This window comes from Trichomycterus rosablanca, chromosome 5, assembly GCF_030014385.1.
Source record: "Trichomycterus rosablanca isolate fTriRos1 chromosome 5, fTriRos1.hap1, whole genome shotgun sequence".
In the NCBI taxonomy this organism is placed as follows: domain Eukaryota; kingdom Metazoa; phylum Chordata; class Actinopteri; order Siluriformes; family Trichomycteridae; genus Trichomycterus; species Trichomycterus rosablanca.
The window spans coordinates 10,900,689-10,928,451 of record NC_085992.1 but is presented as its reverse complement, the minus strand read 5'-3'; the positions used below and the strand labels follow the sequence as shown (position 1 = coordinate 10,928,451).

The 27,763-nt window shown below is 40.3% G+C and overlaps 1 protein-coding gene across 1 annotated transcript; it reads right to left on the bottom strand.

The window, feature by feature from the left end:
* Positions 1 to 681: 681 nt before the first annotated feature.
* prkcha (protein kinase C, eta, a) lies at positions 682 to 27,763 on the bottom strand. The gene is made up of 14 exons (XM_062994886.1): positions 27,392 to 27,763; positions 16,383 to 16,446; positions 14,220 to 14,373; positions 13,153 to 13,187; positions 12,910 to 12,992; positions 12,001 to 12,130; positions 11,040 to 11,173; positions 10,806 to 10,940; positions 7,898 to 8,071; positions 5,822 to 5,976; positions 5,491 to 5,629; positions 3,349 to 3,537; positions 953 to 1,099; positions 682 to 843 (listed from the first exon to the last, which is right to left on the bottom strand). The coding sequence occupies exons 1-14, from the start codon at positions 27,761 to 27,763 to the stop codon at positions 685 to 687; spliced, it is 2,070 nt and encodes a 689-aa protein (XP_062850956.1). The 3' UTR covers positions 682 to 684.

Sequence of the window (27,763 nt, the reverse complement as noted above, 5' to 3'; positions counted from 1 at the left end):
TGAGGGTCATACAATGCAGAATATTTTCAAGCTCTATAAATAACCTGGTGTTGTCTGTTCTTGCTCCACCAATCACATTAACATAAATGCACACACATTTTTATATCACTGCGCATAATCTTTCTTACCAGACTTTTGACGGGTAAGATACTTTAAACTTATTTTAAACAAATGTGAAAATGCAAAACAAACAAACAAAGACAGTTGCAGCTAGTTCAAATTCCATCCACAGGTAAGCTGAAAAATATTAAGCAATATTAAAAACCAAACCTCACGTATGTAATAATATAAGGAAAGAAAATGAAACCCATTTCCATTTTCTAATGTGGTTCAAACTTCATTTCCTTTAAGAAACGACATGAATATTGATCTCATCACATCTCTTCAGGTGTTTTATAGCTTGCTGTTTTCAAGATCGTAGCTTTTAGTAACACTGAACGTATAAAATGTCTAACTTGTCTTTGGTTCCAAAAATGGGCCCAGTGTCTCAAACTTATGATCAAGCATGGATTTACACATCAATATAGCTTTAGCTTGATAGCTTTAGCTAACATCTGTAAGTGTACATGCTCAAGCTGGCGGCAATAAATAGTTTCGCTACAACGTCACAACAAACCCGTCGTGACCTCATCGGCCCCCTTTGACATCACCGGCCCCAGGTGCATTTTCGTTTTTCCTTGTTCTTTAGGGTGGGCAGTACTGCAGCATTTGCTCTGAGGTGAAGGAGAATCCATTGAACTCATCCTGGTTGATCTGGGGCAGCACACCGGCCTCAATGGGAGTGAGAACAGCATCTTCATGAGTGAAATCCGGGTCGAAATTGTTCACGTCCTCGGCTGCTTTCTACTCAGGAAACAAAACCACAAATCTGATTATTACTGCTGTTATTAGGCTCGAAGGTCTGTCCAATTCCACAAAGCATTTTATCCCATACAAAGTGAATCACACTCACAATTTGAGGTTTGAACGGCGGCTCCAGCTCTCTACGGCTCAGTTTGTCCCAGTCGATAGGTGTGAAGAAAGCGTGAGCCGTAACTGCCTTCTCTCCTCCGTCGGCCGCAACACAGCCCAGACGCCGAGATGGATTCTTTATCAGGAACTGCAGATTTAATATGACTTGAATAAACATCTGCCCGAGGCTATTTCACTTTTATCATTACTATATTCTGGTATATTATGATGAATAATAATAAATAACAAAGACTTTTTACACCACACTATTTCAGGTTGGATACAAGTCAGGTTAACATTCACACTGTCAAGCAAGCTTTAAATCACTGTGACCTGAAAGGCTGCCACGCAAGAAAGAAGCCCTGAAGTTTAATGCTGATCACGTGAGGAATAAACAGCAGGAGCTTCTCTCTCTTCTCTCTTGCACAGCATTTCCTAAGCCCATAATGCCATAAAGCTCACTTGACTATAGACAGTGTTACTGTCGTTCTACCAATTTATACGGTCTAGTAAAAGGATTTATATACAGTATGATTATCTCACAGATACATTACCTACACAACAGTGCAATATAAATATTTAATCTCTTGGTTTAGGTAAATCATGAGCATCAGCACCACACTCTGCACCCCCATCGACCGCCCCAGTCCCCCCAAAAAACCTGCTGATTTAAGCAGAAAGTCTTGTGCACGTGGGCGACTGGATTATTGTAGATTGTTTAATATCGTGCAGGTGATTGAGGTCAGGAGATACGACACCACATGACCGTTATTAAAACTACTTCAATATATCCAGCATCTCTCTGACCATCTGCAACCAGATTATTAAACATTCAACCTCTCTGTGTGTGTGTGTGCGCGTGTGTGTGTCTGTGTCTCTGGGGCAGAGACAAACAGCAGACCTTATGAGGCAAGACAAAAGCAATTGTAAGAAATGAGCTAAGCTAATGAAACCACACACACACACACACTTGCCCTGTATGCCCCCTGTGTGTCTTTAATCTTAAATCATACAGAATTAGTCCCTATATGGTACGCATTCAAATCCAGAACTATCTATATTGTACCTGATTTGCTACTGTCCTAATCTGATTGCACAAGGGAACGTGTGACAGTAGGAGGCGTCACTGATGTTGCCGTTCTCCACCAGACGCTGAACGCAATAACATTAAAACCACCTCCTGGTTTCTACACACACTGCACATTTCATCAGCTCCACTTATAGAAGCACTTTGAAGTTCTACAATTACTGACTGTAGTCCATCTGTTTCTCTACATATCTTTTTAGCCTGCGTTCACCCTTTTCTTAAATGGTAAGGACTCTCACAGGAGCACGTATTATTTAGGTGGTGGATGATTCTCAGCACTGCAGTGACAAGTGGTATGAGTGGATCAGACACAGCAGTGCTGCTGGAGGTTTAAAATACCGTGTCCACTACTGTCCACTCTATTAGACACTCCTACCTAGTTGGTCCACCCTGTAGATGTAAAGTCAGAGACGATCGCTCATCTATTGCTGCTGTTTGAGTTGGTAATCTTCTAGACCTTCATCAGTGGTCACAGGCAGTGCCCACGAGGTGCTGTTGGCTGGATGTTTTTGGTTGGTGGACTATTCTCAATCCAGCAGGAACAGTAAGGTGTTTAAAAACTCCATCGGCGCTGCTGTGTCTGATCCACTCATACCAGCATAACACACACTAACACACCACCACCATGTCATTGTCACTGCAGTGCTGAGAATGATCTACCACCCAAATAATACCTGCTCTGTAGTGGTCCTGTGAGAGTCTTGACCATCGAAGAACAGCATGAAAGGGGGCTAACAAAGCATGCAGAGTAACAGATGGACTACAGTTAGTAATTGTAGAACTACAAAGTGCTTCTATATGGTAAGTGGAGCTGATAAAATAGACAGTGAGTGTAGAAACAAGAAGGTGGTTTTAATGTTATGGCTGATCGGTGTATTCTCTGACTTCAGTGGACTGTCAATCGCTCCACCCATAGTCAGCTTCATTGTACCTGGTCCCTGGTCAAATTTAGTTAAGTATAGTACGAGTCACTTAGCAATAAAAACAAGTACAAAATGTGGGAACACAAATTAAAAAACACAGCTAGTGTGCAGTGAAAAAGGGGCACTATACAGTCGTGTGCAAAGGTTTGTGCACCCCTGAGGAACTGGAGTGATTTTATTTGGCGAAATTTAAAAAACAATAAGTTTTTACTGTAAAGCTTTATGTTTCCAAACCTGTGCTGCATATTCCCAGAGCGCTTCATTCTCCAAACTCTGTTTCCAAATCTGTATCTTAATCTTTAGTCTAAACGCTGCACTCAGGTGGTGTAACTGACCGGAGGAAGTAAGTAAAGTCAGGTCAGATCTGTATTGGTGTGTGAAACTTACAGCTCTGAGAATATTCACAGCTTCAATGCTCAACCAGGAGGCGTAAACAATCTCCTCATTCAGAATACACTCGAACAGATCATCTTCATTCTCTGCCTCGAAGGGGGCGTGGCCTGAAAGCATCTCGTATAAAAGCACTCCCAGGGCCCACCAATCCACCGACGGCCCGTAGAGCATCTCCTGCAGGATCTGTTCATCAATACAGGGGGGGTAACAGAATGAGACGAGTGCTGAAATCAATTCCACGATTGATTAGTTTCTACTGATCAATACCTTCTAATCACCCCTGCTATCAGTGACTGAGTGTGTTTACTACACTCATACCCACACTGCACTCACAAACACAGTAACTGACCCAAACACACAGAACTTACGGTTTTGTTACCCATTCGTTTTCCACCAAAAAGAAAGACTGGAACCATAGAAAGTGATGTATGTGTGTGGACGCAACACTTTTGTTGAGGCCAGTTTAAACTAAAACATATTTACGGTCACACCAGGGTTTTAGAGATGAATTTTCAAGCACAACATCACTTCAGATGACATGAGGTATGTGGACACCAGAACACGAGAATTTTTGATATTCCATTTTAAAACCATATGCATGAATATAGAAAACCTGGTGAGCTCTCTATAGAGTATAAACAGCATTTTACATCCTATGCACTCCTGAGAAGAAGGCTGTCTAAATTCTTAGATACCTTAAAATGCTGCCTACTGAGGTACCTTCATTTGAAGCAATATTCTATCTGAAAAACGAGGAAGCATCCAATGCTTTCTAGCTGTGACGGCAATCTCAGCATTCAGTGTGGCACAACTTTTCTTTTTTCTATTCTATTTTCAATTTGTATAAAGGTGCACAAGTGTCATGTATTTGCAAATTCAAGCTTGTCAGAGCCAATTTAACCATTTTTGGTACACGGAGGGAGATGTTAGCTGTCATGCTAGAGGGTTGTGTCACCTCAGCCCATTGGTTTGAATGGCATGAGGATAACTGTGTTAGCTTAGTAAGTGAAAACTGTGGTGACGTAATCAGCGTAATCGCTGTCTAAGTAGTACCTCTAAATAATCTGCGTTATAAATTTGATTAATCCTCTCTACTTAGGCAGCTGACTAGGTAGACAGTAGGCATCAAGCCAGCTCACTAGGTATTCAGACAGACCCATGGAGTCTCAGCCTTTCCGTGTAGCTATAACAGCCTACACTCTTCTGAAATCTACAGGATTTAAGATTAAAGTGTAAGGAGTGCATTTGTTGGAATTTGTGCCCAGTTATTTAAAAGACAATGTGTAAGTACAGACACTGATGTTGACCAAGAACTCCTGGTTTAAAATAGACATTCCAATTCATCCCAATCGTGTTTAATAGGTTTGTCAAGCACTACTTTATATTCACTAATAACACTTAATTCTCACTTATGTCCTGATTACCAGACGATGAAAAGGTGCCTAATGTAACTTGAGTTTTACAGCATTTACAGAGAGTCGCTGCATGTAATCCCGCCATATTTTTCTGATGCTTTCGTCAGTGCTTTGACCAGACAGTTGGGTTTGCTGATGCAATGGCAAGGAGTTGATTCCTCATCCAGCCTTTTTTAGTAATCTTTATTTTTTGTGTTGGTTTTAATCACTTTTTCTCCTTAGTCTAGAATCTAGTCATCTTCAAATCCCCTAATGGTAACATTTCCGCTGCATGCACCACCCCCACCCTGACCCAGAAGCGCCTCCCTCAGGCCCAACTATTCGTGTCTGCATGATGCTAAGCTAAGTGTTGGGTGTTGGGTAAGACTTGATTTTTGTTTGTTTCATATCATTTCTCGAACTGAACGACAGCTTCATTAAACAAACTGACCTCATGTCACCTGAAGGAGACAACATGAATGCAGTACGAGACAGAAAATCCTCCAGTAGCTGTGTGATCAGTGAAAGAAAAATGTAAGGAAATTGAATTTTCAGTTTTCATCGATCAAAATAAATCTGTAGATACGAATCAGATAGAAACCACTTTGATTTCATTAGATCCAATACAAGCCAAAGATCAAGGACTCTAAGACTCAGACACACATGGACTTTAAATGGACTACTGGCTCTAAACAAGTACTAAACAAGGGGGTGAAAACTTTTTGCCTGTGAAGTGACTCACCTCAGGAGCGATGTAATCAGGTGTTCCACAGAACGTTCCTGTAGCTGATCCTTCAAATATCCCTTCTTTACACATTCCAAAATCTGCCAGCTTACAGTGACCTTCTCTGTCTAACAACACGTTATCCAGTTTCAGATCCCTACACACACACACACACACACACACACACACACACACACACACACACACACATTAAATGATTTGCTGAATGTCAATGTGAGCTCTCTGTGACTGCTGCTCAGTTTCTTCAGAAAATCGAGGAGGGGGGGCAGTGTGTGTGTGTTATTGACCTATATATAACAGCTGTGTTCTGTAGGTGTGTGTTACTGACCTGTATATAATACCCTTGTTGTGTAGGAAGATGAGTGCACATGTAATTTCGGCTGCATAAAACCTGGCTCGGTTCTCCTCAAACTTTCTGGATTTCTGAATATGGAACATCAGGTCACCACCGTTCACAAACTCCATCACAAAGAACAAACGTTCCTGAGATAAGAGGAAACAAGAGACACATTTATTAAACCTTCACATGCTGGTTCACATGCCTCTCATACAGGACAGGAGCTTTGGCTTCTGCTTTGTCTCTGTGATCAGCAACAAACTTTAAAATGCTGATTTAAATAAATGTGTTTAATCCATTTAATCACAGGAGAACACAGGAAAGGAACAGAGTTTGTGTGTAATAAAAGTTTGTTTGTGTGAGTGTGTGAATGTGTTTGTTCTGTGTGTTAATTTGTGTGTGCAAATGTGTTTGTGTGTGTGTTTAAATGTGTGTTCTGTGTGAGAGTGTGTAAATGTGTGTTCTGTGTCTGTGTACGTGTGTGTAAATGCGTGCATGTGTTAAAATGTCTGTGTGTTCCGTGTGTGTAGGTGTGTGTAAATGTGTGCATGTGTGAAAATGTGTTTGTTCTGAGTGTGTATGTGTGTGTGTGTAAATGTGTGCATCTGTGTTTGTTCTGTGTGTAGGTGTTTTTGTGTGTGTGAGTGTGTAAATGTGTGTGTGTTTAAATGTATGTTTGTTCTGTGTGCAGGTGTGTTTGTGTGTTTAAGTGTGTAAATGTGTGCGTGTGTTTAAATGTGTGTTGTGTGTGTAGGTGTTTGGTGTTTGTGTGTGTGTTGTGCTTTATGTGTTCTTGAAACAAAAAACACAATTTATTAGCTGTATGTTTTTCTGCCTCATGCACTCAAGTGCATTAGATGGAACCATCAATCACACACACACACACACACACACACACACACACACACACACACACACACACACACACACTACATCATCCTTTAAGCAGGTTAGTAATGGTTTGAAGAGTGGAGATGCGACTGATGCAGGTTTAACAGCAGTATCTTGAAGGTGAATCAGGAGAAACAGTGCAGTGCTTTTATCAGCTCCTGTCTGAACTGAAGTTCACATGCAAAGTGTGTGTGTGTGTGTGTGAGTGATGGTCCCATTAGACACACTTGAGTGTGTGCATGCATGTAAATGTGTGTGGCAGTAGTAGCTCAGCACTGACTGGTAATCAAAGTTGCTGGTTCAAGCCCTACCACCACCAAGCTGCCACATTTGGGACCCTTAGCAGGGCCCTTAAACCTGAATTGCGTTAATTGTATTTAGTTAAAATTGCTTCGGATAAAAGTAAATGTAATGTAATGTAAATATGTTTGTTCCATGTGTGAGTAAGTGTGTTAGTTACCGGGTTTTGGAAGCAGCAGTACAGGTGTGTAAGGTAGGAATGTGTGTGTGTGTGTGTGTGTGTGTGTTAGTTACTGGGTTTTGGAAGCAGCAGTACAGATGTGTAAGGTACAGGTGTGTGTGTGTGTGTGTGTGTTAGTTACCGGGTTTTGAAAGCAGCAGTACAGGTGTGTAAGGTAGGGGTGTGTGTGTGTGTGTGTGTATGTGTGTGTGTGTAAGTGTGTTAGTTACTGGGTTTTGGAAGCAGCTGTGCATGTGTGTAAGGTACAGGTGTGTGTGTGTGTGTGTGTGTGTGTGTGTGTATGTGTAAGTGTGTTAGTTACTGGGTTTTGGAAGCAGCAGTACAGATGTGTAAGGTACAGGGGTGTGTGTGTGTGTGTGTGTTTGTGTTTGTTAGTTACCGGGTTTTGGAAGCAGCAGTACAGATGTGTAAGGTACAGGTGTGTGTGTGTGTGTGTGTGTGTGTGTGTGTGTGTGTGTTAGTTACCGGGTTTTGGAAGCAGCAGTACAGATGTGTAAGGTACAGGTGTGTGTGTGTGTGTTTGTGTGTGTGTGTTAGTTACTGGGTTTTGGAAGCAGCAGTACAGGTGTGTAAGGTAGGGGTGTGTGTGTGTGTGTTTGTGTGTGTGTGTGTTAGTTACTGGGTTTTGGAAGCAGCAGTACAGTTGTGTAAGGTACAGGTGTGTGTGTGTGTTTGTGTGTGTGTGTGTTAGTTACCGGGTTTTGGAAGCAGCAGTACAGGTGTGTAAGGTAGGGGTGTGTGTGTGCGAGCGTCAGCACTCGTTTCTCTGTCAGCGTGCACTCCACATCGTCGTCCTGCAGAATCACGTCTTTCTTTAAAACCTTCACAGCAAACACACGATCGGAACCATTCAACCTCGCCAACATCACCTACACACACACACACACAAAAAAAAATTAAACGCCTTTATTTAAAAATTTCCGTACATAAACAATCAACCATACCAAGTTTAAATTCACTATACTGACTGCCTGGTCTAAACAACCACTCCGTTAATTGAATTGATTCACTGTATCGACTCGCTAAGAAGAGACAGGATCAGATCACAAACCTCCGGATCATCATGGTGAAAGCAAGACCTGAAACTATAGGTTTCAATGATTTCACAATATATATACAGTGGGGTCAAAAAGTATTTAGTCAGCCACTGATTGTGCAAGTTCTCCTACTTGGAAAGATGAGAGAGGTCTGTAATTTTCATCATAGGTACACTTCAACTATGAGAGACAAAATGTGAAAAAAAATCCAGGAAATCACATTGTAGGATTTTTTAAAAATTTATTTGTAAATTATGGTGGAAAATAAGTATTTGGTCAATAACAAAAGTTCAACTCAATACTTTGTAACATAACCTTTGTTGGCAATGACAGAGGTCAAATGTTTCCTGTAAGTCTTCACCAGGTTTGCACACACTGTAGCTGGTATTTTGGCCCATTCCTCCATGCAGATCTCCTCTAGAGCAGTGATGTTTTGGGGCTGTCGCTGGGCAACACAGACTCCACAAATTTTCTATGGGGTTGAGGTCTGGAGACTGGCTAGGCCACTCCAGGACCTTGAAATGCTTTTTACGGAGCCACTCCTTCGTTGCCCGAGCGGTGTGTTTGGGATCATTGTCATGCTGGAAGACCCAGCCACGTTCCATCTTCAATGCTCTCACTGATGGAAGGAGGTTTTGGCTTAAAATCTCACGATACATGGCCCCGTTCATTCTTCCCTTAACACGGATCAGTCGTCCTGTCCCCTTTGCAGAAAAACAGCCCCAAAGCATGATGTTTCCACCCCCATGCTTCACAGTAGGTATGGTGTTCTTGGGTTCTTCTTCTTCCTCCAAACACGATGAGTTGAGTTTTTACCAAAAAGTTCCATTTTGGTTTCATCTGACCACATGATATTCTCCCAATCCTCTTCTGGATCATCCATATGCTCTCTGACAAACTTCAGATGGGCCTGAACATGTACTGGCTTAAGCAGGGGGCACGCCTGGCACTGCAGGATTTGAGTCCCTCTCGGCGTAGTGTGTTACTGATGGTAGCCTTTGTTACTTTGGTCCCAGCTCTCTGCAGGTCATTCATCAGGTCCCTCTGTGTAGTTCTGGGATTTTTGCTCAACGTTCTCATGATCATTTTGACCCCACGGGATGAGATCTTGACCCCAAGGAAGATTATCAATGGTCTTGTATGTCTTCCATTTTCTTACAATTGCTCCCACAGTTGATTTATTCACACCAACCTGCTTGCCTATTGTAGATTCACTCTTCCCAGCCTGGTGCAGGTCTACAATTTTCTTCCTGGTGTCCTTCGACAGCTCTTTGGTCTTGGCCATGGTTGACTGTTTGAGGCTGTGGACAGGTGTCTTTTATACAGATAACGAGGTCAAACAGGTGCCATTAATACAGGTAACGAGTGGAGGACAGAAGAGCTTCTTAAAGAAGAAGTTACAGGTCTGTGAGAGCCAGAAATCTTGCTTGTTTGTTATTGACCAAATACTTATTTTCCACCATAATTTACAAATAAATTCTTTAAAAATCCTACAATGTGATTTTACAGACCTCTCTCATCTTTCTAAGTAGGAGAACTTGCACAATCAGTGGCTGACTAAATACTTTTTGGCCCCACTGTACATGTGTATACTGTATACACAATATGCTGGTGAAGTGAAGAATAGCAATGGGAATGGTGGCGTTGGTCAATTTGACAAGGATATAAACAACAAGTCAGTTAGCACCATCACCAAGTAACAGTTGATGAAAGCTTTGGTCTGGCCAGTGGGCACATATGGAGGTGAAGCCTGGAAAGACACATTCAGGCATTTGAGAACAAGTGGATGAAAATGCTGAAAATCTCATGGATGAAGATGATAACCACTGAGCAGGTTTACAAGATGGCCAGAACAAAAAAGGAGCTACTGAACCACATTAATTTCTACAAGTTGCGTAACTTTGGGCATGTGATGAAGCACCCACAGGACAACACCAAGGGCAGTGTCATGACAGGTAATAGTCTTTCTTGTTCTGTTTTCATTTTGTCTATCTTTATACGTGTGTCTTTAGTTTTGTATTTGTGAAAAGTTCGAGTACCGTTCCAGCTTTAACTTTGTCGAAAATTTCTCTCATGGTTTGGGGAAAAGTAAGTCTTTGCCGCTCCTGTAGATACCTGGGACAGTCAAGAGAATGTCCCTGATGGAGACAGGTACTTGGCAGGTGTTAAGAGGACGTGTAAAGGGATTCAGATAACAAGGAGGATCAAGAATAAGCTGAGTTGACAACATCACAACATGGATTGCATTATCAAGGGCTAATCTGCTGTAGGCAACACAAGACTGATCTATTTGTGCAGCCAACCATCACAAAGCAATGACAGCAAAGTGACATTACATGACATATTGATTTATTTCCTGATTGAACAACTCACTGAATCAATTACTTGGACTAAAAACCCATTAAATTACTTTAATCTTTATGGTGATTACCTTGTCTTAAAAATTACATTGTCTTAATGTCCAGTTCGGATTTCAGACCAGACTTGGACATTACAGCTGACAACTGGACACCCAGTAACCCTGTAAGTACAGCAAACTCAATGGTACACACACACACCTACAAACCTTGCCAAAGCTGCCTTTGCCGAGCACCTGCAGTAAGGTGAAATCAGTGACGTGCAGGGTTCGAACCTTCTCCTTCTCTGGAGATTCACTCTCCTTCATACTGACACGCCGAGATGATTCTACACCGGCTACACTCTAAGACACATAAACCAACACAAAAAAACGCTAAGCAGAAAGTTTGTGTGTGTATAAGTGTGTTTGTGTGTTTATGTGTGTGTGTGTGTGTGTGTTTACCAATGAGTTGCGCTTTATTGTTCCCCCTGGCTGAAGTCCCATCTCTGCTAACTTGTTAGCTAGCTCCACGTTGTTTACCCCACAGTTCGGTGCGACGTTCCCCTCACAACGAATATGAATGTTCATCTTACAGACTACACATGCAGGTGAAAACAAAAGTTAAAATACACTTAGAAACAATGGGTTCCTGTAGCAGTAGAAAAATCTCTGTACAGGAGCTAAAAGTAAATCATGCTGCTGTGAATCTGGTCAATAATCAGACCAGAAAATGAAGATCAAGATTTGGACTATTGTCAGGACAACCACAGGACCACCACAGAGCAGGTATTATTTAGGTGGTGGATCATTCTCAGGATCATTCTTGCTGCTGTTTGAGTTGGTCATCTTCTAGACCTTCTAGACACAGGGCGCTGCCCATGGGGCGCTGCTGGCTGGAAATGTTTGGTTGGTGGACTATTCTCAGTTCAGCAGTGACAGTGAGGTGTTTTAAAATTCCATCAGTGCTGCTGTGTCTGATCCACTTATACCAGCACAACACACACTAACACACCACCACCATGTCAGTGTCACTGCAGTGCTGAGAATGATCCACCACCCAAATAATACCTGCTCTGTGCTGGTCCTGTGGTGATCCTGACCATTGAAGAACAGCATGAAAAGGGGCTAACAAAGCATGCTGAGAAACAGATGGACTACAGTCAGTAATTGTAGAACTACAAAGTGCTTCTATATGGTAAGTGGAGCTAATAAAATGGACAGTGAGTGTGGAAAAAAGGAGGTGGTTTTAATTTTATGGCACACGTATAAATACACACACAAAATATATACATATATGCATGTGTATATATATAAATATGTAAATCTATTTATATATATATATCTATATCTAATATATATATATATATATATGTGTGTGTGTGTGTGTGTGTGTGTGTGTGTGTGCGTGTGTGTGTGTTCTCACTCTTGCAGTGTAGTCCCTGCTTGACGATGCCCCACAGTAAAGATCCACAGTGATCACAGAAGGTAGGAACCTTATAATTGTGGATGTTGAACCTGTGGGGAACGTTGATACTGAAGCCCTGATTCACCGTCTACACACCCAGAGAGAGAAAATTATTAATTCATGTTCTTATTTTAATATTACACATTTGACTAACATTACATGCTTTCACAACCAAACTCACTATAGTTTCAGCTCTTCTCACTGCTTTGTGATATGTGTGGCCATCATTACACCACAACCACAATTGTAATTAGAAAGCTAAGCTAACCTGACCTTATTAAGTGATCAATAAAGCATAAAATCAGCAGAAATTCACATCGTTTTTCAATTTTATTTTCATTTCTCGTAATAATGAGGTAATATTGTCAGTTTTCTGTGGTGACAAGTTGAATCAGGTCATTTTTCCTCTCAGCAGAACATAAAACAGTTTCATGCTGCATCAGGTCATGATCGATTTGCTCCTGCACATGAAGACTGGAGCACAGAGGGACTCTTATAATTACACTGGTTTAGATTTAGGTCTAACTTCACCTTGTCTGATTCCTTTTGGCAGCTTTTTAATAATTTGCTTATTATAATGATGTTGTGATCACCAAAATCAGAGGCGTGTTTATTACACTGAGATCTCAGGAAACTTTTCTTATCATCTTACGAAAAAAAAAAAGTTTTTATTTTGTAATTATGACAAGCGTGTAATAAATGAAATACAGTATCATAAGAGAACTCATGGCTTCTGTACTTGTGTGAAGATGAAAATTTAGTTTACGCTTAAATAAAAGCGTAAAAATGAAAAGCGTAATGTCTGTTATGTAAAGCTCATGGTCGTATATGTATAATATGTGAGTGTGTGTGTGGGTTGTGACTCACCTGTTCTTTAGCAGGTTTTTTCATGCGTGGACACACGGTGACGACAAGCTGATGGCATCGTTTATGAACAACACAAGTACACACTAATACACACACAACATTTACACTTTATTACATTAAACAGAGAATTAAAAGTGTGTGTGTGTATTTTGGTAAGTGTGTTTGTATGAGTGTTTTTGTTTATGTGTGAACGTGTGTGTGTAAGTGTGTGTGAGTGTGTTTGAGTGCGTGTGCGTGTCTCACCTTGACACTGGTAGCCCTGCTTTCCAAACACACCCCTGAAACACACACACAGATACACACAAAACACATAGACAGACACACAGACACACCCACACAGAGAGGACAAAGAGTCACAAACACAGACACACAGAACATGCAGACAGAGAGTCACAAACAGAAAGACATATAGACACAGACAGACAGACAGAGATGCAGAAGGACACACACAGTGGATGGTTAATTACAATTTAGTTTGTTTTAGTTGTATGCAAAAGTTTTTGCACCCCTGACCAAATTATATATTTTGTTGAGACACAACACACCCTCTAGAAGCACTTTATTTTTAATAAAATATTAATAAAAATAGATAATAGATATCTTTGGGTGATACCTCAGCTTGCAAAGGCTTTTTGTAGCAGCCAGTTTTAGTCTTTATTTTTGTGGGAAAAATTTTACCCTGTTCTGCTTGTCCTTGCAGAACGCTTTTGGTTCTGAGAACTTCTCAGCCGGTCTTGCATGCATAGAATGTTTAAGCTTTATCCACAGATTTTCAATAATGTTCCAGTCAGTGGACTGTGAGGGCCATTTCAAAAGTTTCAGCTTGTCTTTTCTAAGTAGTTTAAGGTGGATTCAAAGAACAGTTTTGTATTATCACACAAACTGAATCAAAACCAAAAAACTGAATCTTTGGTATTAATTCAGCTACTCAAGTTTGGACAAATAAGAGTGTATGATCTCAAGAACACCGAACCCACAGGACACATACATGGAGAATTGAATCTCATTCTCCTAGAAACTAAATGTCCACTAAAACGAGTTCAAACATAAAGCCACAAGTCAAGACTGCTGTCTTTAAAAGAAAGTGACGGTGTTACATGATATCCTGACTCAAACCCATGAATTTTTAATAAGGATTTTGTAACCCTGGTGAATCAAACACAAAAATCTAATTATTCTTTTGCTGTTTAAAGCTGTAATTGCCAACCTTGCAACAAAGAATGTTTTTGTTCACCAGATGTACAGTGTGTTTAGATTTTAAATTAGTTTCTGAATGTGTGTGTGTGCGCGCATGTGGTGTTTGGGATTACCATATAAAATCTTTGCAGTGGAAACAGAAAGTGGGCTGTTTCAGGAAGGTGGACATGAACTTGTGGCCATTGACCTGATGGATTCTCCGTCTCACGGCTCGCTGGCGTTTCCGACTGAACTCCTTAAACGTTGGAGAAGGAGCCGGAGGGTCTTCTAAACAAGGAACAAAAACTAAATCTGAATCCAAATAATAACAGAAGGGAGGGAATGGAACAACTCCATAAAAAAAAGGAGGAAAGTGACAACAAAAGGACAAAATATGATAAATAAATTCTGAACTGGTGGGTGTCTCAACAAAAGGACGCTTGGGTTACACTTTTGGTCGGCCGAAAACCTTCACAGACTGGCATTGTGACTGGCTGTGTCTGGCATGCTAAAACTATTCCACTTTGCTGGCTGATTGAAGCACCTGCATAGAGACAGTGAATAATGGAGAGCAGTGTGTGACTCTTCAGATGTGATATTGATCCCTGTGTAAACGCACTTCATGCAGGTGAAAAAAGCTGTTGGCTACTGCACATGTGTTGGAGGGGACGTGTGTTAAGTACGGCCCCCCTTGATCAAAACTGAGGTCTGCAGCAGTAGCAATATACAACTGGGGAATTGGATATGACTAGATTGAGAGAAATGGGGAATTGAGAGAATACAAAAATAGAATTAGAAAAATAGAAAAAAACACTATAAAATAACGAGAATAGAAAGAGAAATGAGGCTAAAGGTTAGTAATGATATGATGACTAAAACCAAGACCTCCTACACTCACACTTTTTTAGTGTCATACTACCCTTATTTTTTTTTTATTCTTTCATCAAGGAAATATGTTTTTTCTCTCTGTCCTAGAAAAAAAAAAGTTAAAAAAAGAAAAAGAAAGAAAGAAAGAGATAAAAATTGACAATGAGCTGCCTGTTGTTTCATTAAAATAAAGACCAAAACTGCTAACCACATCAGCTAAGGAAGTACATTTTATTCTGTGTGTGTGTGTGTAGCAGTGTAAAAAGTTATTGCCCCCTTTCTTTTTGCTTCCGTTATTGCATATTTCAGACTGAATAATGTCAGATTGCTTAACTAAATACAACATTACATGAAGAGAATTCAAATAAAAACCACAACAATAAAGTCCTTTCTATTAATACATGGTAGGTTTTCATATTTGTAACAGTTTTGGCCCTTCCCTGCTCTATAAAGACACAATTTGATTAGATGAGTTTAATCTGAAGAAACTCAAATGCCCTGCACAGAGTCCTGACCTTAATCCCACTGAACAACTTTGGGCTGAATTGAACTGCAAGCCAGACTTTCTGTTCTAGGTTAGCATCTGTGTCTGACCTCAAAGATGCTCTTTTGACTGAATTGGCACAAATCCCCACAAAATAAAAAAAAAATCCCAGAAGAGTGGAGGCTGTTACTTTGTAGTGCACTGAATGTGATGGGAATGGGATATGCAGCAAAATTGTGGTCAGGTGTCCACATACTTTTGAACATATAACATCATTTGAATGTAAAATCGAGCACCCAGAAAGAGATCAGGGCTTTGTGCTTCTTTTGTTGCAGACATGCATGGTCGCTCATCTGATTATTCTATTTTTGAGCATAAACCCACACACAGGTGTTTCAGTGTGGTGCGTGTGTGTGTTTGGTTTTTGACATTTTGACATGCACAGACAGGAACCCATGTCAGTGGTCTGGTATTTAGGCATTTAGTTGAGTGGGTGCCTCACTGTAACATGAGTCCTGAGGACCTGGGTTTGATCCTGTCTGTGTTTCTACTAGTCTGCATGGGATTTTTCAGAAGCCTGGGTGTAATGCAGGCAGCAAGATAAAACTGTATATATTTAATTGAGACATATGCATTAATGTCTACACCCTTTTGACTGAATGGACACAAATTTCCACAGACCAATGAAAGTCTTGTAAAGTCTTATAAAAAGCCTTCACAGAATAGTGACTGTCATTGTAGCTTAAAAGATCACATAGAGGTCAATCTATTTTAATACCATTTGTTCTTAAAAAAGAGAAATGGGAACAAGCTCATGGTCAGGTGTCCATATACTTTTGGCCATATAGTGTATTCTCTCTTTCTCTCTCTCTGACACAGACACACTAACAGACACAATAACAGGAGTCAGTCTGAAATGTGGTTACAGGCTGTGAGTGGTTCTTACCATCAGTAAATGATCCATCGAGAGTGATCTGGATGTACACCTTGCCCTCTGGCTCCAGGTCAACCTGGCAACACACACACACCCGTTATGTTTATATTCACACATATTGTTAGTATATAATCAATAATGGTTCGATAAACTGTCCTGTTATGAAGAGGGAACAGATGAGGTGAAGGTAAAGAACCAGCGTAAAGTGGATCCTGTTTCCTCTACCAACTTCATCACTTCTCAAAAACTAAAGTTCAGTTCTGTTCTTCTCCATGATACCATCATCACTGACCAACATTTACAATAATTAAGCTTCCTCATAACTGCACAATATAAAAATCCGTAAAGGTACTCGCATATTATACTCATTTAATTTTGTATTCCAGGTAAGTTGAACCAGGTTTTACACAGTGCTCACCATGTTTTGATATTAGCAGTTTTTTTTTTTTTTTTTACCAATTTTCTCCTCAATATAGTAGTTTCTATTCCCTATTGCAATTCCCTCGTCACTTGCACAAACCCTGCGCTGACCTAACTGAGCTGCAGACTATCACTCACCCCCACCAAACAGGTTCAGTCACTGGCTGTTTCTTTTCACCTTCCAGTGGCGGAGTCCCACAAAGACACAAAGTTCAGAGCTCTGAGCAAATCATCCCCCACTTTTGAAAAAGCCTGAACCAGACAGCACAGGTTGCATTTGCTCTACAGCAATGGGGAACCCCATTAATCTTCCCTTCTTTAAAGACACTCAGCCAGGATAATAGCAAAGCTGATATACAGACAGTGGCCAGCGCATTAGACAGCAAACAATATAATAAGGGGAACTTAAGCCATGCGGTGGTCTAATGCAGCAGTTTTCAAATCGGGGCACAACCCCTCGGTGGTTTGCCAAAAAATGGGTGGGGTCGTGAGATTATTTTCTGTCTAAATGTATTAACTACTAATCATGCTAGCAATGCACAATTAAGAGTGTTTCCTTACTGTTCCTCCTAATTAAAGAAATAAACCAGATGCTCGGTGTATGTAAACACAGATTGTTTCTGCTTTATTAAAGAAAAATCAAGCTGAATGCTTGAGTTGTTAGCCAGCTAAGGTTAAAAATATGTACTGGTGGCTCCAGAAAAAGGCAATAAACAGTTCAGAGGAGGCATCTACAAGTGGGTCTGTTTCTATATGAGTATCCTCAGGTGTGGCCCTGCATTTGGACATTGAGATTGTAAGGAAGTATAAGCACCTACAGACTCGTGCAGTGGATGTGAGGGGTTGTGCAAGATGGATGGCAGCTTGGCTATCATCCTCCTTTCTCCAACCTTCTCTACAAATTCTATAGCCTCTAGAGATTTGCTCTCTTGACCAGCTTGTTCAGTCTTTTCCTGTCTCTCTCTAAGATTGCACCTCCCCAGCACACCACTGTGTAAAAGATGGCTGATGCTACTACAGTGTCATAGGAAGATCTCAACAGTGGCCGGTACACTCCGAAAGACCTCAGTCTCCTCAGAGACGACCTTGGCCCTTTCTGTATAGAAAATCTGAATTGCTAGACCAGTCCAGTTTGTTATTGCGGTGAACACCCAGGGGTTCCTACAAGCTCTTTCAGCACCAGAGTCCTCCACCCCCTGTGTAGGAAGAAGTGCTACCACAGGTCCTTTATTCCAGCAGCTATCAGGGCGTACAATAACAACCAGACCCTATAACCAATGATCATTTATCGGACTGTATACTCTAAGTAAGTGTTCTATTATGACAGTTAAATAACAGTTTCTATTTGTTTTTCCATTTTCTATTACGATTATTCCAAATACTCCTCATATAAATGCAATACAAAGGTGCAATATGTTATATGTTATTCATATTTACATGTATATATTATATTTATAATAATATAACAGTGTACTAAAAGGGAACCCTTTAGTGTATACACTTTGTGTTCGATTTTGTCTAGCTGCTCCTAAATCTATATATTACGTTTATTAGTTGTCTTTTCCTTTCTCTTGTACTGATGTAACAAGTTAATTTGATGTAACAATAAAGTCTTATTTTATCTTATATCAAAACAGATGAGAAAAAACTAAAAACTTCCACCAAGATCTGAATGGCTGACACATACATAAATATCATTTTCCGTTCTATGATGTGATTAATGCTCGGGGGAGGTTAGCCATGACAGCACGCTGTCAAATTAGTTGGTTGGGAAATCAAGGGGTCGTGAGACCGGACCTATTATTTTTTTGGGATGGGGGTTGCATGACAAAAAGTTTAAAAAGAACCACTGATCTAATGTGCTAGCTTAGCACCACAGAGACCAGGTTCTCAAGTCCAGTCACACCATCTAAATCAGTGTCATCATTTCATGTCTGTGCTATTTTGAATATTTAATTTCAAGTTTTGAGTCTCAAATGGAACACTGTTACAACAAACACTTTTTTTCAAAAAAAAATTTTTAAAACAGCATAGTCTTGTGGGGTCAGAGTCAGACATGACCTCTAACAAGATTACAGCTGGGGGAAGTCTTAGCAATGCTTGGCTATGAACAGCACAAAAAGAAGCGTGGCTCCACCTACAGGCTTTAAAAAACTGCAAGTAAAACAACATTAACTCCATTACAACCAAGTAGACTTACCATTTGATTCAGTTCTTTTAGAGGTGGTTTTAAACACTAGTGTCGTTTTTGTATTCAGTTTTCAGGGGTAAGTGCACCACTGAGCTCCAATATGAATCCCAGCATCCATATTTACATAATCATGATGCCAAATTCTTTAGAAGAGACTCTAGATGTTGTTTAGATTAGAATCAACTGTGGGTCAGCACAAAGCCCTGCCATCACATTCAATACAGCAGAGCAGGTGTACTTTTGTTGACTAATGCAAATGTGTGGTGCAAAGTTCAACAAATTTAAAGATTTCACCTGTTTGTTGCAAACTCCTGAGCACTGAGAGTCCAAAGAACGGTTGCAAACGTGGCTTTAATCTCTAGTCTCATCAGGTGATCAGATTAAAATGGTTTTTAATATTTTGCAGCATTTTTACCGTCAAACGTTTTGATGGCTTGTACATTAAATCTATTTATTCGTCAACCCAAAACCATCTGATTTATTTTTCTCATAAATAATAATAGCTATAAAGTTTCACAACATCAGACCACCACAAGATATTCAGGTTGAGAGTGTAGGCTGATCATCAGTAGCGACAGGAAACAACAACACAGAACAAAGCCACACACAAACACACATGTAGACAAGTACAGTTAGGGTCAGACGTTTCACACACACTTGTAAAAGGTGTTGTGGTTAAATGCTTTTTAAATGCTTTCAGGTTTTAAAGTGACAGCTTTTTTCCCAACCTTAGCAAAGAGACCACTGTTCCATGTGTTTTGTACAGATGATCTGAAGATACAGGGTGCTCAGGTGATGCAGCATCCTATTATGCTAGCCTGTTATGAGATCCACGTTTGAATTTCAGCAGGCGCTACTGGCCAGTTAAAAAACGTCTAATTTATATTTGTATATTTTAAATTCATATAAATAATCATTTTGCCTTAATAACAGCTTGTAAAACTAAAAACATGTCATTTTCTCAGTGGCTTTTTAAAAAAGTATTTAAATTTACTGGCTAAATGTTTTTGTTCCAATATGAGAAATTCAGTTAATAAACAGTAATTGTTCATTAAAATCTGCAGAAGTTTGTTAAGTGCAGGGGTGCACAAACATTATAATAAGATGGTGAGAGCTGGTGTAGTAGGAAGTGTGTGGGAGGAAGACAAGTGTAAAATGCCAATCAACAAGAAAGACCCCTACAAACACCCTTGGTAACACATTTACTCTCCTTTCAGCCTCTCACACCTACTGAAACAAGATTTTCACCAAGCTGAATCAGGATCATGTGGTGACTTCAGTCTAAATACAACACACACACACTGAGCATTTTATTAGGAACATCTATCTGGTCTGTAAATTAATCAAAGGTTTATAAGCCAAACCTACCATACAGATGAACTTTTGTTTGTATACAATTACAGACTGTAGCCCTGTTGCTTTATACACTGTTACCCCCTGTACCCCATTTACCAATCAAAAGAAACCCACGTAAAATCAAATGATGATCTACAATATATATATATATATATATATATATATATATATATATATATATATATATATATATATATATATCTCTAGTGGGGCCAAAAAGTATTTAGTCAGCCACTGATTGTGCAAGTTCTCCTACTTAGAAAGATGAGAGAGGTCTGTAATTTTCATCATAGGTACATTTCAACTGTAAGAGACAAAATGAGAAAAAATAAGTATTTGGTCACCCACAAACAAGCAAGATTTCTGGCTCTCACAGACCTGTAACTTCTTCTTTAAGAAGCTCTTCTGTCCTCCACTCATTACCTGTATTAATGGCACCTGTTTGACCTCGTTATCTGTATAAAAGACACCTGTCCACAGCCTCAAACAGTCAGACTCCAAACTCAACCATGGCCAAGACCAAAGAGCTGTCGAAGGACACCAGGAAGAAAATTGTAGACCTGCACCAGGCTGGGAAGAGTGAATCTACAATAGGCAAGCAGGTTGGTGTGAATAAATCAACTGTGAGAGAAATTGTAAGAAAATGGAAGACATACAAGACCATTGATAATCTCCCTCGATCTGGGGCCCCACGCAAGATCTCATCCCGTGGGGTCAAAATGATCATGAGAACAGTGAGCAAAAATCCCAGAACTACACGGAGGGACCTGATGAATGACCTGCAGAGAGCTGGGACCAAAGTAACAAAGGCTACCATCAGTAACACACTACGCCGAGAGGGACTCAAATCCTGCAGTGCCAGGCGTGTCCCCCTGCTTAAGCCAGTACATGTCCACCCGTCTGAAGTTTGCCAGAGACCATATGGATGATCCAGAAGAGGATCGGGAGAATATCATGTGGTCAGATGAAACCAAAATGGAACTTTTTGGTAAAAACTCAACTCGTCGTGTTTGGAGGAAGAAGAATGCTGAGTTGCATCCCAAGAACACCATACCTACTGTGAAGCATGGGGGTGGAAACATCATGCTTTGGGGCTGTTTTTCTGCAAAGGGGACAGGACGACTGATCCGTGTTAAGGGAAGAATGAACGGGGCCATGTATCGTGAGATTTTAAGCCAAAACCTCCTTCCATCAGTGAGAGCATTGAAGATGGAACGTGGCTGGGTCTTCCAGCATGACAATGGTCCCAAACACACCGCTCGGGCAACCAAGGAGTGGCTCCGTAAAAAGCATTTCAAGGTCCTGGAGTGGCCTAGCCAGTCTCCAGACCTCAACCCCATAGAAAATTTGTGAAGGGACATGAAAGTCCCCCGTGTTGCCCAGCGACAGCCCCAAAACATTACTGCTCTAGAAGAGATCTGCATGGAGGAATGGGCCAAAATACCAGCTACAGTGTGTGCAAACCTGGTGAAGACTTACAGGAAACGTTTGACCTCTGTCATTGCCAACAAAGGTTATGTTACAAAGTATTGAGTTGAACTTTTGTTATTGACCAAATACTTATTTTCCACCGTAATTTACAAATAAATTCTTTAAAAATCCTACAATGTGATTTCCTGGATTTTTTTTCTCATTTTGTCTCTCATAGTTGAAGTGTACCTATGATGAAAATTACAGACCTCTCTCATCTTTCTAAGTAGGAGAACCTGCACAATCAGTGGCTGACAATACTTTTTGGCCCCACTGTGTGTGTGTGTGTGTGTATATATATATATATATATATTGTAGGTCATACAATGAAAATAAAATCAGGTAAAGGATTCTAAACACAAAACGCTTGAAAGACAACTTTTTAATGTCTTTAACACAGTCCACTGTGTGTGTGTGTGTGTGTGTGTGTGTGTTGTCATGCAAAGCTTAACAACACTGCACTAAGCTCACACCCACAGCTCAGTGGGGCAGAGTTAGCACCTCACTGCCCAACTGTACCAGGAAACTGAAGGCGTAAGAGAGAGAGAGAGAGAGAGCGAGAGAGAGAGAGAGTGTGAGTGTGTGTGTGTGTGTGTGTGTGTGTGTGTGTGTGTGTGTGTGTGTGTGTGTGTGTGTGTGTTTGCGCTTCTGTTTGTCAGGCTGCTTTACATGAACCACCGGTTGATGTGTAGAAAAGGGAAGTACTTCATTACAGTACTTTACTGACACATTCAAGTTGTGTAGTGCTGATGTATGTGAACAGCGCCGTGAAAAAGTATTCGCCCCTCAGGGTTGGTTTCGGATTATCTGTTCACTTTGTAACCTCTATCAATTAATAAAATGATCACTTTAAATATGGTTGTTTAATCAGGTTTTCATCCTAATTGTTCACTATTTAAAATATTGGTGAAAACTGTAGAAAAGTCTTTAGAAAAGTGAATAGTTAATGTTTATTGCCAACTTATATACATACATACATGGCACACACTTGTTCACAGCAGAAACGCGAATTTATAGACAGAGGTTACAGGTTATATTAAGTACCTCAGGTTTATGTGTTTTAGAAAGTCCAGAATCCTTTTGAATGAGGTCTTTCCAAAGATTGTCATCCTTGTAGTAGTTCTAACAGCTTTATTAAAAAAATTAAGTGCATGGAAGCTGTCCCTCTAGTCACTAGGTATGGACACAATACTTAAACACAAGTATTAGGCAAGTATGGTGTGAGCTCCAGTGGCCTGCACAGACCCCTGTTCTCAATCCCACTAAACACACTGGGCACACACTCCTACAGACACACTTTCAAATCTTGTAGAAAGCCTTTTTAGACAAATGTTAAAAGTGCTGGAAAGAAGGAAGGGAGAGTATACTTCATATTAATGTCTGGGGCTTTGTAATTGGATGTCCAATAAGTGTTAAGGACAAGTGTCCACATATATTTTTGGCCATTTTGTGTATAGCAACTCATTTAAAAGTGCAAATTGACTTCAGCTGCAGGATTTAATGTGAATACGGTGGTCAAACCAGATCTTTATTGTCCTCTCGTTGTGCACAGGGGTGCAGTCCTGCTGAAACAGGAACGTTAAGAGCAACAATAAAAGGTGCCCATATGTTTCAGCCTGTGTAAAAATATCAAAACTAAAGGTGCAATAGACAAGCACAAAGGGGATCGAACCAGCAGTGGGAATCAACTGTTTATACAATTAATCTAATAAAACACTGTGTGTGTGTGTGTGTGTGTGTGTGTGTGTGTGTGTGTGTGTGTGCCTGTGTTATGTCGCGTTAAACCCTCTTGCAAATGCACTGTAGTCCGAAAACCACACACACACACACACACACACACACACACACACACACACACACACACACACACACACTGATGTAAAGCCCCCACACCCCTCTTTAACCAGACATACAGTAGTGAGAAGCAAGATGACGAAAATGCTAAATATGGTCAGTGTGATATTAGCCAGCACTTCCCGTATTCAACTACTCACTCACAGAGACTCTACAAACCTGCCAGTTTACTTTGAACTACTGAAAACACGGCTGTGAAAAAGTATTTGCCCCCTTGTGCTTGCCTGAGTTATTGTTTCTTTTTACACAAACAAAAATTATTTTACATGAAATTAAGCTTGAGTAAAAACACAGCATGTTTGTAAAACATTATTTTAATTCCACAAGAAAAGAGGCTATTCAACACATACGCTACATGAATCAGGCCACATGACCACAAGCTTGTTAGACATCACAACATAAAACTATGAGCATTTATATTGTATTGTTCCCTTTTTCCTTTGTAGCTTTGATATCATCCACTCTTCTGGAAAGCCTTTGTACAAGACTTTGGAATGTGTCTGTGGGAATTTGTGACCATTCAGACAATAAAGTCACTGAGGTCAGGCGCTGATGTTAGAAGAGAGGACCTAGCCCACAATCCAAGTTTAATTCATCCCAATTGGTTCGGGAATTTGTTTAGACAACTGGAGCTCCTTTGCACACAGCTAGTCAAACCATGTTTTTATAGACTTTGCTTTGTGTTCAGAGATATAATCATACTAAAAGAGAAAGAGGAAATTCCCCAAACTGTTGTCACAATGTTAAATTATTATTTTATACATGTTAGCAATGGACGTGGCAAAAATAACTAATTTAGTCATTTTTATCCATATAGTGTATTCCACACAGAATTTAATATTGTGACTGGCACATTGATTTATGTTCTAAAATCAAGCTTGCTGTGTTTAAACCGGCATATTAGTTAAACTAAAGATAAATTGGCCAACTAATCAAGGTGTAATTACTTTTTTACATTATGTTTACGTGTCGGCTGACTTCTTTTATCCTCTTTTACCAAATATGTTTTTACTTGATTAATCAATTTTTACTTGATTTCCATGTCTGTGATATGTTTAGCTTTATAACATAAAAATCATTCAGTGAGAGGAGCAACGATTACTTTTTCACACTGCATATTTCACACATTCATACAAGTCCTGATGGTGTATGGTGGGAAACTGGAGCTTCAAAAAGAAAACCTTCCAGTCAGTTCTTTATGCATTAAGTCAATAGAGATCTACTTCTTAGTCTACAGTAGAGAAGTTTATATAGAGCTTTCATAAGGTTAACATCTGGTGAGCATAAAAGGGGTTTCACTTTCATCCTAATGTTCATCAAACCATTCTTAACCAATTTTGTATGGGGTTTTACTATCTTGGATTACAGAAACATCATGAGGAAAGAGGGTTTGCCCCATAGGGTGCACCTGGCAAAGCAATCACTGGACCTAAGGATGTTGTTTGTACCATTATCGATCCTCCACAATGATTCACTTCATAGTTGCAGTAGAACATCACAACCGAGATTTAGGAAATATAGTGAATGTTGGCTCATTAGAACATACTGTATTACTTTGCTCTGGGGTCCAGGTATTGTGCTGCTTACACAAAAAGATACTTACAAAAAGAACACAAAATTCCAAAATGGTGGTGCTGCCATGAGTTTTGTAAATCTTTACCATGTACCGTTTTTGTTGGGACTGGATCATACAGATGTTTGCTTGGTTCTTGGGGTATTTTAGGGGCTGCGCTACATTTAGGGTGTTTAGTAATAACCCTGTGCTTGCACCCAGTGCTCCATTTTACTGAGGCATGTTCACTCATGTTTGACATTGACTGCCATGACTTCTGAGACTTCAAACATTCAGACATTTACCACTGGTTGTAACTGATGAATTTGGCATCGCTGGAACTCTGTTCGTTGGTATTTGGGGCCCAATGTGCACCAAGACACCATTTCTCACACTAATACACCACCAACAGCAGCCTATACTGTTGAAACAGGTTGTGTTCATGTAGTCATGCTATCTAAAACATATATTAATATACAACCTTATACACATTTGACAACCTCCTACTCAACCTCATACAAGACCAGATATATGCACATACATCATCTCAGAAGCAACCTCATAAAAGACCTCATATTCAAAATCATACATGGTTTCATACACAGTCTTAAACGTGACCTTATACACAACCTCATACTCAGACTCACAACTAACCTTATTCACGGCCTTATATACAACCTTTTACACAACCTCATTTACAGCTTTATGCACGACCTTATATGTAAACTAAAACTGTGACCTCGATTGCATCAGATTAAGCACTTTTTTCTCATTGTTCATTCATTCGCCTTTTATAGTGCGTGTGTATTTGCATGTGTGTATGTGTGCTAAAATTAGTTTGATGCAGGTTATTACAACAAACTAAAACTAATAATGATGGTAAAATGCATCTGTTAAGGCTAACTTAAATATCAATGTTTAATTTACTTTATTAAGCATTACAGATTTATTGAAGGAAGCAAGTCAGGGCAGGTGTGTTTTTATATTGGTTTAATATAAGTAACACTAAAGTCATATTGTGAAATTATGTTAGTAAAAATTTTATAATCTTACAAAAATGCCTCTGTGGAAATAAATCTCTTTATAAATACTTATTACATTCAAAACCAGGTGCTTAACTAGTGCAATAGCCTGACACAATAGCCAACACCAGGTTTAAGTTGTAGTGGCACATTTAACCATTGTGAGGGATGGAAGGCCAGATGAGGAATCAGCTTCCAAACAGCAACTTTTACTGTCTGGTTTAGGGGAGGCTATGAGTGGTGAGGGAATACAGAAAGGATAGTGTGGTCATGTGTGCTAGCCTGCAACGCTTCTCAGCCAGATGACCTGGAGAAAACTGATACACTAAGATATAAATGCTTTAAAATTTGTGTAAAATGCACATTTTTGATTGGCAGCCTATTAGCTCATGGTGATGTAAAGCCTGCTTGACTGTGGACAGTAGACTGTCTTCCAGCCACTTGTAATTTCTAGAACATTTGAAACATTCTAGAACAGCAGAGAAAACTGTTTAATTACAGCAGTCTGGAAAGCTATTTCCAAGTCTCTAGAACTACACTGAACTACTCTGAACTACAGTGAAGGCGAATGTCTCTAGGTTCAGATAAGCTCAGTCTTCACAATATGAAAGAAACGGACCAGGGCAAATGAGTGCAGCCGAAAAAACACTGTGAAGATCCTTAAACGTTTTAAAATAACATTCTATGAACAGAGGAGAAAAGGCTCTTTATGTGCAGAGAAAAAATCAATCCATCATGTCGTAGTAAGAAAATGATAGCAACAGTTAAACCTGGTTATTGTGGAGGGATGGAGTGGGAAAGCCTTGCTGGTTCGGGAAGTGAGGGATCAATAAATTTCACTCCATCAGTACTGTTTTGAGGAGAATGAAAGATCATCTGTCTGTGAGCTGATACTGAGGTGAAATTGGGTTATGACAGATCAGAATGCAAAAGCAAGTTAAGTTAGTTTAGATGCTGTGGCCTGGTGAGACCTGAAGCAGTAATGTGTCAGATTTAAAGCAGTTCTGAGAAAGTGGAACACAAATTCCTCCACAGCGACGTAAAAGATTCTGATTGGATATTAAGTGTTTGGAAGAGATGTGTGCTGATAGAGGTGATACAACAAGGGTGATATGGGTGTTGGAGAACTTGTGCCAAAATACGCACGCATACTTACCCATCCCTCGAAAGTCTCCAGAGCGCTCTCGCTGCTGCGCAGGTCCTGGAACTGGATGGTGCAGTGGCAGATGAAGTCGTCGTAGCCGATGGGTGATTGGTGGAACACGGCGAACTCCAGGCGTTCCCCCCGATCCACGCCCACGCTGAACTCCTCGTTGTAGGTAGGCGCGTTGGTGCGCTGCTTCACGCGGGTCTGTCCGACCGCGTGTTCGTCCACCCGCACCACCACGTACGGGTCCAGGACCGTGCCGCCAATCAGTCCCACTCCGGCCTTACCGAGAGCCACGGCATGACGCGTGGACGCTTTAGTGGGCTGCAGGTCCACCGCTTCGCCCACGCGTACCTTCACCGTGCCGCTGAAGCGCTTCAT